Below are 12,558 nucleotides of genomic sequence, written 5' to 3' on the forward strand. Positions count from 1 at the left end.
GTTGCCCTGCCCTCCACCAGGGGATCTTCCCTACCTAGGGATGGAACCCACATCTCCCGTGGCTCCTGCATTGCAAGAAATTTCCTTTATCGCTGAGGCATCTGGAAGCCCAGTTAACTTCTAAATAGAGGCTAATTCTTGTATATTTTTAAGTTAAAGAAAGATACCTTTACATCAGAGGAAACAGCTCAGGAAGTGGCTGTTTTGTTTCTATTGCGCTGTCATTATGATGTAGTCTATTTATTATGATTCCAGTTTTACATTCCACTTACGTGTTGTTTTTCTGTTTTGTACAGAACTGCTTTGTGGCTTGATTTCTAGCAGAGATTTACCTGTCCAAGTCAGTAGTGAAAATGCACATTAAGTCAGTCATTCTTGAGGGATTCAAGTCCTATGCTCAGAGGACTGAAGTCAATGGTTTTGACCCTCTGTTCAATGCTATCACTGGTTTAAATGGTAGTGGAAAATCCAACATATTGGACTCCATCTGCTTTTTGCTGGGCATCTCCAACCTGTCTCAGGTAAAGTGTAAACTTTCTGATGTATGTGAATTTAAGTTTGAGAAACCTCAAGGGAATCTTTGCACTTGGAGAGGACCAGTATTACCAATATTCTCTTCATTTGCTTTCTTACGTGAATTTTCTTCTACCTCACTGCAGTCCTTTAAAGGTAAGTATTATAACTCCATATTTTAGGTGAGAACATAGAAACTTAGAGGAGTTGCTTAAGGTTAATCCTCTAAAGATGTTTGAAGCAGCATTGAAACTCACACATTTTCATTCCAGAGTTTGTATGCTTTCTACCTGCACCCACCCTCATTATAATGTCTTTTCAGGATCTACTATTGGGATTGAATGAATAATGAAATTTTTAGACACTGTCTTTCCATAAATTTTTCAAATGAGCTCTTGTTAAGAAATGAGTAGAAAACAGTTTAGTTCAGGATTAAAAAGGTCCTATGGAGAGAGAGGCCCATTTCAGGTTGATGCCCATTTTCTTTGCTTTCCTTGCCTATGAATACCGCTGCCTGTTCTTGACTTCTTAATGGATGCTACATGGGTGGTTTTCCAACAGCAAGAAAGCTATTTTTAGTGCTATTTTGTGCAGTACTGAGTTTTGTAACTGATAAACTTTTCCTTTATTTTAGGTTCGGGCTTCTAACTTACAAGATTTAGTTTACAAAAATGGGCAAGCTGGTATTACAAAAGCCTTGGTGTCAATCACCTTTGATAATTCTGACAAAAAGCAGAGTCCTTTAGGATTTGAGGTTCATGATGAAATTACAGTAACAAGGCAGGTGAGTGAGTGACTACTAAACATTTGGTTACCTAAACGCTTGCGTGTCTCATGTGCATTTTGGCAATACGATTACTGGAAAGTTGATGAGCAAAACTGATGGATCAAATACTGACTAGATTCCTTAAGAATATCTTGTTTTGCTTAAGCAAATTCCACCATTTACCAAGTGGATTGAAAGGGATGTGAAATCCATCCATACAAGCACTCAGCCATGCTTATTTAAACCATAAACCATGCACTTGAGTCTCTCTCTGTGCTGGAACACCTGTAGTTCTTGGGATCTCACTGTTTTCTGAGGTAACCCACTCTATTTCTGGAAATTAGAAAGTTATTCTTATAAATTGAGCCATACTGTAGTGTTGTTTTCAGATTTTACACATAAATCCTAGTTATCTTGAGAGCACCAAGATAACATGTAATTTACTCTTTATTTCAATATATCAGTGTTCTTCTGTAAGTATGTTTTCTTTTTTTTTTTTTTAATTTTTTTATTAAATTTTAAAATCTTTAATTCTTACATGTGTTCCCAAACATGAAACCCCCTCCCACCTCCCTCCCCATAACATCTCTGTGGGTGATCCCCATGCACCAGCCCCAAGCATGCTGTATCCTGCGTCAGACATAGACTGGCGATTCAATTCTTACATGATAGTATACATGATAGAATGCCATTCTCCCAAATCATCCCGCCCTCTCCCTCTCTCTCTGAGTCCAAAAGTCCGTTATACACAGCTTTGTCTTTTTTCCTGTCTTGCATACAGGGTCGTCATTGCCATCTTTCTAAATTCCATATATATGTGTTAGTATACTGTATTGGTGTTTTTCTTTCTGGTCTTCTGTAAGTATGTTTTCTAAGCTAAATTCTCTAGGTCTTTCAATTGATACTTAGTTGTTTCTAGGTCTTCCACTTGTGTCATCACATGGAATGCAAGTTTGCTCCAGTTTTATTTATGCACACACATATATATGTATTTTAATGGTTGGCACTTCAAATTGCATATGCCAGAATTGGTCTGGCTGAGACAGGATTAAGCAGAATTGTCACTTCTTTCATTTTAAGTACTCTACTTCTATTTTTCTCAATATGATGTTGAGTTCATGATATATTATGAACTCATATCTGATTTACTTAAAATCACTCTTAAGTTGTTCCTGTTATTACTTAAGCATCTAAGCAGGTTCTTGAAACCAGTGGAGGACCTTAACATTTGTCCCTTAAAATCTTTTTATCTTATTATACTCAGACCGTGTTTTCAGTTTGTCAGAGTTTTATCTTTAAAAATTCTGTTAATTCTCATTTACTCTTCATCTTAGCATTATGTAGCTTACAGATTTCCATCTGTATGTTAATGAAAACTCTGGTTGAAAAAAAAAAAAAAGGATTAACTAGATTGGGACAAAATCCTATTCTCTGTCTTTAAACATCTATCAAATAATTACCTCTTCAGGATTTGAAGAAAATCTGCTACTAATCTACCCAAAATTTCTGTCCTCTTGTGGTCCATATGACTATTTCTTCACCAGAATTTTGTTATAAAGACTTCCTCACATTTCTTTAGGATATATTAGGATTGTTGTTCAAATATTAAGAAATGATCTACCACCCTAATACTGTCAGGAAAAGAAGTGAACTCATATTTATTTAATATTAAGTGCTTGATGTGTGCTGGGCATTCTTAAATGCATGGGGAAATACAGATAGAAAGAATGAGAAACAGATCTTGTCTTTAAGGACCTCAGCAAATGGATGAGGCAGTCATACCTCCAAAATGACAATGTACGTGCTGTAGTAGACTGAACAAGCTGTTATCTAGTATAAGTTGTTCCTATTAAACCCATGCTGCAGTTCCATGATTGTTCTTTTTCTTTCAAGTATTCCCAAGTCTTATCTTTTATCAATAGTTTTAGAGTCTTGCCAAGGATTGTTACTAAAACTGTGTGTCTTTTGTTTTTGGTATTTGACTCCTTTGGAAATCAAAAAGTGGAGGAAGATGGGTCAGCCTCTGAGTATGGAAAGTTGTAGAAGAGGGTGATCAGGGATAGAAGCTGCATTCTATACATCCTTGGAAACATAAAGGTGGAAGGCACCTTAAAGACCGTGGGAGGTTAGGAGGCCCTAGATTAGAAGCCAGTCTCACATTGTTTTTGACCATGTTATACTTTTTCTTCAGTATTTACCCTAGATTCATTTTATTTTTCATTAGTTGGAAAAAACAAATAAAAGATAATGTATTTGGGAATTTATCATCTTAGCTTAAGATATGTGTGTTCATTTATGTCTTTTAAAATTATTTCCTTTGCAGGTAGTTATTGGTGGCAGAAATAAATATTTAATCAATGGAGTAAATGCAAACAATACCAGAGTATACGATCTCTTCTGTTCTGTTGGTCTTAATGTTAACAACCCTCACTTTCTCATCATGCAGGTATTTTGTTTGTGGACTTTATATCTCTTTCATAATAGTTTTGGCATCTTTTTTTAACTTACGGGAGAAATACTTCTGTTTGGATTTTTCAATTTTTAATTTGCTGTTAGGCTGATGTTTGGGCACCTGTTAATAAATGTGGGTTAGTTATTTGTACTTATGTGTTCTGGTATATTGCATACATTTGAATTTTGAAGAATATATGGAATTAATTTTCTTTGACTTATCTTGAAGGGCTATTGTTCTAAAAAATCAAGAGATGTTCAGTAATTATGCCAACATTTATTTACACGCTTACCCATTTTAGAGTTGGAGACTTATACATCATTCCCTGTCTCAGAAAAACAGTCTTGAGTTGACTTTGTATTATTTATGCAATTTATATCACTAGTAAGAAAGTAAGTAGTAAAATTCTAGAATTATAAGCTACCCTTGTTCTCAAATCTTAAAAAAGAAACATCTTTCCGTGTAGGTGGGAGAAATAACTGCCCAAAGATTTGCATATTAGGATATAACAGCTTTAGTACAGATAAACATGTATGCCTTTAGGTTATTATTTCTGAATTTATTGTTATTACAGTAAGTTTGTCATTTTATTTTCAGGGCCGAATTACAAAAGTGATGAATATGAAACCTCCAGAGGTAAGAGCACTCTTTAGGCGCAGTAAAAATAGTGATTGTAGATAACTGTCTTAATCTTTTAGCTAATCACTTTTTAAACATAATTTTTCCATTATTAAAATTCTTGGGAACGTTTATTAAAAGATGATTAGTGGAGAAAATAATTTTGTTTTTTAATATTTGACACCATGCCCTAGTTTTTTTTAAGTGATATAATGTAAACTTTCAGAGCCTTAGTTTCCTCATCCGTAAACTGGAGTCTGTAACCTTTACCTCAAGATCTGTTCTGAGGATTAAATCAGAATCTTTAAAAGAAGTAAAAGGAAAGTCCTAGGACCTTGTTAAGCAGTTTTTGTAAGTTTTTTTTTTTAATTGAGATATAATTGATAAAGTAGTTTCAGGTGTATCAAAAAGGTTTGATACATATACAATATTCAGTATATATGTATATCAAAATGATCACGGCAGTTTAGTCAACATTGGTCACTGTATCAATGTGATACATTGATATGATCATCTTTCAGAATTTTTTTTGAAGATGAGAACTTTTAAATTATACTCTTTACAGTTTTCAAATATGCAGTTAAGTATTATCAACTATAGTCACCACGCCGTACATTACATCCCCAGGACCTTTTACTTTATAACTGGCACTTTTAACTTTTGCTCACCACCTGTCCCCCACCTCTGTCAGCCACTAATCTGTTTTCTGTATCTATGAGTTCAGTTTTGGTTTTTTTTTTCTTTTTTAAGATCCTACATGTAAGTGAAACTACACTGTATTATCTTTCTGTCAGGCTTATTTCACTTAGCATAATGTCCGTGTGTTCTATCCATGCTGTTGCAAATGGCAGGATTTCCTTTTTGTACTTTCATGCATTGGAGAAGGAAATGGCAACCCACTCCAGTGTTCCTGCCTGGAGAATCCCAGGGCCGGAGGAGCCTGGTGGGCTGCCGTTTATGGGGTTGCACAGAATCGGACATGACTGTAGCGACTTAGCAGCAGCAGCAGCAGCATGCCTAAATAACATTCTATTTAATTTATATATATAAATATTGTATTCTTTATCCATTCATCCATCAGTGGACTCTTAGGTTGTTTCCATGTTTAACTGTAACAAATGATGTTGCAGTGAACATGGACGTGCAGATATCTTTTCAAATTAGGGTCTTTGGTTCCCTCAGATAAATGTCCCGAAGTGGAATTATTGGATCATATGGTAGTTCTATTTTTAATTTTTTGAGGAACCTCCATGCTATTTCCCATAATGGATACATCAGTTTACAGTCCCACAGACAGTATACAAGTTTTCCCTTTTCTCCACATACTAACCAGTCTTTATTTTTTGTCTTTTTGATAAAAGCCATTCTGACAGGTGATATCTCTTTGTGGTTTTGTGTTTGCCTGACTTGTATTTGTGGATGGTTTCCTTTCCTCTGCAGAAGCCTTTTAGTTTGATGTAGTCCTGCTTGTTTATTTTTGGTTTAGTGCCTTTGCTTTTGGTATCAAATCCAAAAAAAAAAAAAAAAAATCATCACTAATACAGATGTCGGGAGCTTACCACTTACTTTTTTTTCTAGGAGTTCTATGTGCCCATACAGTATTAAAAGAAATTTTGGTTCTAAAGTAGCTTTTCTCAGCTCGTGTTCCATGTCAGAGTTAAACCCTATGGGAAGAGATTTGAGTGAAATTAATTCATTAGATATAATGGATTGCTTAAGACATTAAGACTTAATTTTGTTTTGGAGCCCCCTTGAGAAGAGTTGATATGAAGGAATAAATGTTTTGTATAAGAGCAAAGGCTCTTTTGGCATTTTTATCTATGGAGAAGAACTAAAAAGACAACTGATAATTGATGATACTAGTCTGGTTTAACCATAGGTCACACTTAACTTTCTGCAGATAACATCTTAAGGGAAACTTCTCATTCAAAATCTGCCCAATATATGGAAATCAAACTAGTTTTCAGAGAAATAATCCTCTTGAGGTAGGGATTGATAGTGATTAGAAGCTTCTGATAAGGGAGTGCTAAAAAATTGTCCTTATAAAATTATAATTAGTGTTTGCCTTTTTCAGTGTACTCACGTGAATTACTTTACTTCTCAATGACACTGAGATACTTTCAGTCTTCAGCAGATGAAGAAAGAGGAACAGGGAAAACTAAATTACTTGCCCAAGTTCTTAAAGTATCTGCCTCAGTTGGAATGTAAATGTTAGGCCATGCTTCATCTTTGTAGGAACAAAACAGCTAAAGTCTCACTTGGAACAGTTTTAAGTAGAAATTTATAAATTGAAGTATTAGTTAGCTTTTACTTTCTTCTTATATTTGAAGGAAAAGAGAAAGGAGGAATGAAAGGTTGTTGCTGAATGAAAAAAAGCGGCCGGGGTTCTTGGCCTCCGGAGGAGAAGAATTCAACCTGGGGCCAGAGACTAGGGTTGATCGCTCAGAGCTTTGTGTGATAAAGTTTTATTAAAGTATAAAGGAGATAGAGAAAGCTTCTGACATAGGCATCAAAAGGGGGCAGAAAGAGTACCCCACTTCTAATCTTCAGCTGGATGTTATATACAGTCACTAGCAGTCTCTTCTCTTGCCTGGAGAATCCCAGGGACAGGGGAGCCTGGTTGGCTTCCATCCATGGGATCTCACAGAGTTGGACATGACTGAAGCGACTTAGCAGCAGCAGCAGTCTGTTAATGAAAGAAAGGAATGTCTTAAAACTCAGAATGGCACCAGGCCCCTTACCCATAAGATGCATTTTGGGATAACCTTGGCACCAAATGGTTCATCCTGGGCCATAAAATGATTAACTTGAATCTTGAAGGACAGATTACCATACAAATAGTTTCGTTTACATAGATTCAGTTCAGTTCAGTTCAGTCTCTCAGTCGTGTCCGACTCTTTGCGACCCCGTGGACTGTAGCCCACCAGGCTCCTCCGTCCATGGGATTCTCCAGGCAAGAGTACTGGAGTGGTTTGCCATTTCCTCCTCCATGGGATCTTCCCGACCCAGGGATCGAACCCAGGTCTCCCGCATCATAGGCAGACGCTTAACCTCTGGGAAACAATATCTGAGTATAACATACTGGTTTGTCAAGTAGGTTCTGAGCCAAGAGGCCAAACCTACTTGAAGACAGAGTCTGTCTGGGGTAAATGCATAGTACATTAGCATAGCTTAAGACAAACATTTCCATAAGAAAAGTGCGTTGGTTATCTCAAGGTTTGAGAATAGTTAACTTCAGGTGAAACCAGGTGTCGTTATGGCAACACAGTATTTTAAGAGAAACTTTTTAAATTTGTATAGAGAAGGAAAAAAATATCGCTAGTTTGTTTCCTCTTGCCAATTAAGAGAGATAAAAATGTCTGACACTTGCAGGCTATTTCCTCCCTTTGGAGACCTCTGGCCTTCCTGCCTGTTACCCTCTCAGGAATTACTGGCTTCAGTTTTCAAAGATATGTACTCTGGAACCTCAGTGTAGCATAAAGTTTGATTTTAGAATTGGAGTGAAGGCCAGAAATATTTGTTGAATCTTAGGGTTATAGATAATATGTACATTTTTTTAATGTACTTAACTTTTATGGTCCTTAACTGTTTTGTTAAGTTACTTCATGGCTTTAAGGCCTTAAGTAATATCCTAATGTAAATTCCAGTGAGACTCACTGGCTTTGATTCCTAAAACATTAATGCAATTATCTTTCCAGATTTTGTCCATGATAGAAGAAGCAGCTGGAACCAGGATGTATGAATACAAAAAACAAAATGCTCAGAGGACTATAGAAAAAAAGGAGGCTAAGCTGAGAGAAATTAAGACGGTAATTAAATTTATATAAAATATTTTTAGGGAAGAGAGTACTTTTCTTTTAGAGTTTCTCTGCTGTAAAAGAGGGAAATTTTACCACACCTGTCCTCTCCCCAGGCTTTGGTCAGTTTTCCTTACTCTGTTACCTTTTAACTTTCTTTAGTGGTACTTCATGTACTCAAAAATACTTTTTCCTTTATTTTCCAGATACTTGAAGAAGAAATTACTCCAACCATTCAAAAATTAAAAGAGGTGTGTACTGTATATGTGAGGACAGCCAGCTAGAATGTCTCTCAAAATTGGTGATGCATCCATGATGATACTCATGGGGGTGACATGTGTACCACTCCTCAAAAGTGTTTCTTGGAGATGAGATAAGGAGTTAGAGTTGATAGTCCATGCTCAACTTTCTGCTTATAGGGGACAGTGCATTTCGTATCTGTTAAGTCATAATGGTTTTAGAGATTGACTGTCATAATCTCAGAAAACAACATGCCAGATTTTCATTCTTTGTTGAAGACAAGTGTAAATCTAAATTTTCCTGGATAGTTAGAATTGAGTGGAATAAATATTTCTTACAGGTATGGTACTCTTAGAACCTCTTGGTAGAGTGAGTAACATCTAGGGTAAGAGGGGCTATCACTAAAATTACTGCTGTCAAGGCAGTTAGTAGACAATAGGTATTGAAACAGATGGCTGTTTTCTCTATAATCTTTGCACTTCTGACATCATATCACTGTTTCAGTGAAAGTATTTTAAGTCATGTATTTAGAAATTTCTTAAATGTTCATTAAAATTTGATACTTCTCAAGCTCTCTTCTGAATCTATACAGTAGCATAGATGTAATTGGAAAAACTGAAAAATTGTGAACTTGAAGGTTCTGCTTTTGTATGTATGATTTAGTAGAAAAACACTAGTTCACGAGTTTAAACCTAGGTGTCATATTTGATTTTGCCAAATTCTATATCTGATAATATGAAGAGCTTATTTAATCACCCTGAATTTGTTTCTTCATCTGCAGATTAGGAATTTTCATTGTTAACTTTGTCCTAGTCGGTACCAGTGGGAATGAAGTTTAGTAATATGTGAGCAAATATTTATAAATAGTTATATGAATTAATATAGGGTGGGCATCTTGGTAATAGTACTACAAAATACATTTAATAGTGTATCATTCATGGTTTTATAGTTTTATAGACTTATTCCCACTAGTCTATGAATCTTAAGTCCATATTTCTTTGTTAATCCCAACTGTGTGTTTATATTTGAGAAGTAGCCACAGAATTCACTAAGATGACATTACTATCTAAAGAGCCACAGTTCTAATGTTGTTTGAGGTTTCCTAAAATTAATAGTCCATAATTACCCAAATTTAAGACAAAATCTATTATATTTATTGTGTAATGGGAAATTTTTTATGTGTTGCTGTATTTAAATTCTTTCCAAATTTGTTTAAAAATATTAATGTAGAGTTATACGTTATTGGTGATTTCTCTTTTAGGAAAGATCTTCCTACTTGGAGTACCAAAAGCTATTGAGAGAAATAGAACACCTGAGTCGTTTATATATAGCTTATCAGTTTTTGCTGGCTGAAGATACTAAAGAACGCTCAGCTGAGGCATTAAAAGAAATGCAGGATAAAATTAAGAAGCTTCAAGAAGAAGTGTCTGAGAATGATAAAAAAATAAAAGCACTTAGTCATGAAATAGAAGAGTTGGAAAACAGAAAAGATAAGGTCAGACGTGTAAGAATAATAATACACTGAAAAATATTAAATAATGTAACTATTTTGGGTTTACTGGGCATTGTGTTCTCCAATGAAAAAAATTTATCTTAATGTATGATAATGATATAGTTTCAGTTCAGTTCAGTTGCTCAGTTGTGTCTGACTCTTTGCGACCCCATGGACTGCAGCACACCAGGCTTCCCTATCCATCACCAACACCTGGAGTTTACTCAGATTCATGTCCATTGAGTTGGTGATGCTATCCAACCATCTCATGCTCTGTCCTCCCCTTCTCCTGCCTTCAGTCTTTCCCAGCATCAAGGTCTTTTCAAATGAGTCAGTTCTTCACATCAGGTGGCCAAAGTATTGGAGTTTCAGCATCAGTCCTTGCAGTGAATATTCAGGACTGAATTCCTTTAGGGTGGACTACTTGGATCTCCTTGCAGTCCAAGGGACTCTCAAGAGTTCTCCAACACCACAGTTCAAAAGCATCAATTCTTTGGTGCTCTGCTTTCTTTCTAGTCCAACGCACATCCATACATGACTCCTGGAAAAACCATTGCTTTGACTAGATGGACGTTTGTTGGGAAAGTAATGTCTCTGCTTTTTAATATGCTATCTAGGTTGGTCATAACTTTTCTTCCAAGGAGCAAGCATCTTTTAGTTTCATGGCTGCAGTCACCATCTGCAGTGATTTTGGAGCCCAAAAGAATAAAATCTGTCACTGTTTCCATTGTTTCTCCATCTATTTGCCATGAAGTGATGGGACCAGTTGCCATGATCTTTGTTTTCTGAATGTTGAGTTTTAAGCCAACTTTTTCACTGTCCTCTTTCACTGTCATCAAGAGGCTCTTTAGTTCTTCTTCACTTTCTGCCATAAGGATTGTGTCACCTACATGTTCGAGGTTATTGGTATTTCTCCCGGCAATCTTGATTCCAGCTTGTGCTTCATCCAGCCCAGCATTTCTCATAATGTACTCTGCATATAAGTTAAATAAGCAGGGTGACAATATACACCCTTGACATACTTTTCCTGTTTGGAACCAGTCTGTTGTTCCAATACCTGTTCTAACTGTTGCTTCTTGACCTGCATAGATTTCTCAAGAGGTGGGTCAGGTTGTCTGGTATTCTAAACTCTTTCAGAATTTTCCACAGTTTCTTGTGATCCACAAAGTCAAAGACTACGGCATAGTCAATAAAGCAGAAATAGATGTTTTTCTGGAACTCTCTTGCTTTTTTGATGATCCAGCGGATGTTGTGATCTTTGTTCGTCTGCCTTTTCTAAATCCAACTTGAACATCAGGAAGTTCACAGTTCATGTACTGTTGAAGCCTGGCTTGGAGAATTTTGAGCATTCCTTTACTAGCGTGTGCTGCTGCTGCTGCTGCTAAGTCGCTTCAGTCATGTCTGACTCTGTGCAACCCTATAGACGGCAGCCCACCAGGCTCCCCCATCCCTGGGATTCTCCAGGCAAGAACACTGGAGTGGGTTGCCATCTCCTTCTCCAGTGCGTGAAAGTGAAAAGTGAAAGTGAAGTCGCTCAGTCGTGTCCTACTCTTTGCAACCCCATGGACTACAGCCTACTAGGCTCCTCCATCCATGGGATTTTCCAGGCAAGAGTACTAGAGTGGGGTGCCATCACCTTCTCTGACTAGCGTGTGAGATGAGTGCAATTGTGCGGTAGTTTGAGCATTCTTTGGCATTTCCTTTTTGGGGATTGGAATGAAAATTGACCTTTCCAGTCCTGTGGCTATTGCTGAGTTTTCCAAATTTGTTGGCATATTGAGTGCAACACTTTCACAGCATCATCTTTCAGGATTTGAAATAGCTCAACTGGAATTCCATTATTTCCACTAGCTTTGTTAGTAGTGATGCTTCCTAAGGCCCACCTGACTACGTGTCCTGCATACAGATTTCTAAGGAGGTACTCACTCTAGGTGAGTGATCACACCATCATGATTATCTGGGTCTTGAATATCTTTTTTGTGTAGTTCTGTATATTCTTGCCACCTCTTCTGAATATCTTCTGCTTCTGTTAGGTCCATACCATTTCTGTCCTTTATTGTGCCCATCTTTGCATGAAAAGTTCCCTTGATATCTCTAATTTTCTTGAAGAGATCTCTAGTCTTTCCCATTCTTTTATTTTCCTGTATTTCTTTGCATTGATCACTGAGGAAGGCTTTCTTATCTCTTCTTGCTATTTGGAATTCTGTTTTCAAATGAGCGTTATCTTTCATTTCACTTTTGCTTTTCGCTTCTCGTCTTTTCACAGCTATTTGTAAGGCCTCCTCAGACAACTTTAGTGCCTTTTTGCATTTCTTTTTCTTAGGGATGGTCTTGATCCCTGCCTCCTGTACAATGTCACGAACCTCCATCCATAGTTCTTCAGGCACTCTGTCCATCGGATCTAATCTTTTGACTCTGTTTCTCACTTCCACTGTATAATCATAAGGGATTTGATTTAGGTCATACCTGAATGGTCTAGTGGTTTTCCCTACTTTCTTCAATTTAGGTCTGAATTTGACAAGCAGGAGTTCATGATCTGAGCCACAGTCAGCTCCTGGTCTTGTTTTTGCTGTCTGTATAGAGCTTCTCCGTCTTTGGCTGCAAAGAATATAATCAGTCTGCTTCGATATTGACTGTCTGGTGATGTCCATGTGTAGAGTCCATAGTTTATTAAAAATAA

At 36.8% G+C, this 12,558-nt stretch overlaps 1 protein-coding gene across 1 annotated transcript in view; it reads left to right on the forward strand.

Moving 5' to 3' along the window:
* The first annotated feature begins 353 nt into the window (after nucleotides 1-353).
* The window catches only part of SMC2 (structural maintenance of chromosomes 2), a 51,840-nt gene continuing 39,635 nt past the window's right edge, over nucleotides 354-12,558 (forward strand). The window contains exons 1-7 of the mRNA XM_068973900.1: nucleotides 354-521; nucleotides 1,148-1,297; nucleotides 3,603-3,725; nucleotides 4,329-4,367; nucleotides 8,048-8,158; nucleotides 8,353-8,397; nucleotides 9,648-9,881. Of these exons, the coding sequence (XP_068830001.1) occupies nucleotides 354-521; nucleotides 1,148-1,297; nucleotides 3,603-3,725; nucleotides 4,329-4,367; nucleotides 8,048-8,158; nucleotides 8,353-8,397; nucleotides 9,648-9,881 (870 nt within the window). The remainder of the gene's footprint in view (nucleotides 522-1,147; nucleotides 1,298-3,602; nucleotides 3,726-4,328; nucleotides 4,368-8,047; nucleotides 8,159-8,352; nucleotides 8,398-9,647; nucleotides 9,882-12,558) is intronic.

This window comes from Capricornis sumatraensis, chromosome 6 (genome assembly GCF_032405125.1).
Source record: "Capricornis sumatraensis isolate serow.1 chromosome 6, serow.2, whole genome shotgun sequence".
Classification (NCBI taxonomy): domain Eukaryota; kingdom Metazoa; phylum Chordata; class Mammalia; order Artiodactyla; family Bovidae; genus Capricornis; species Capricornis sumatraensis.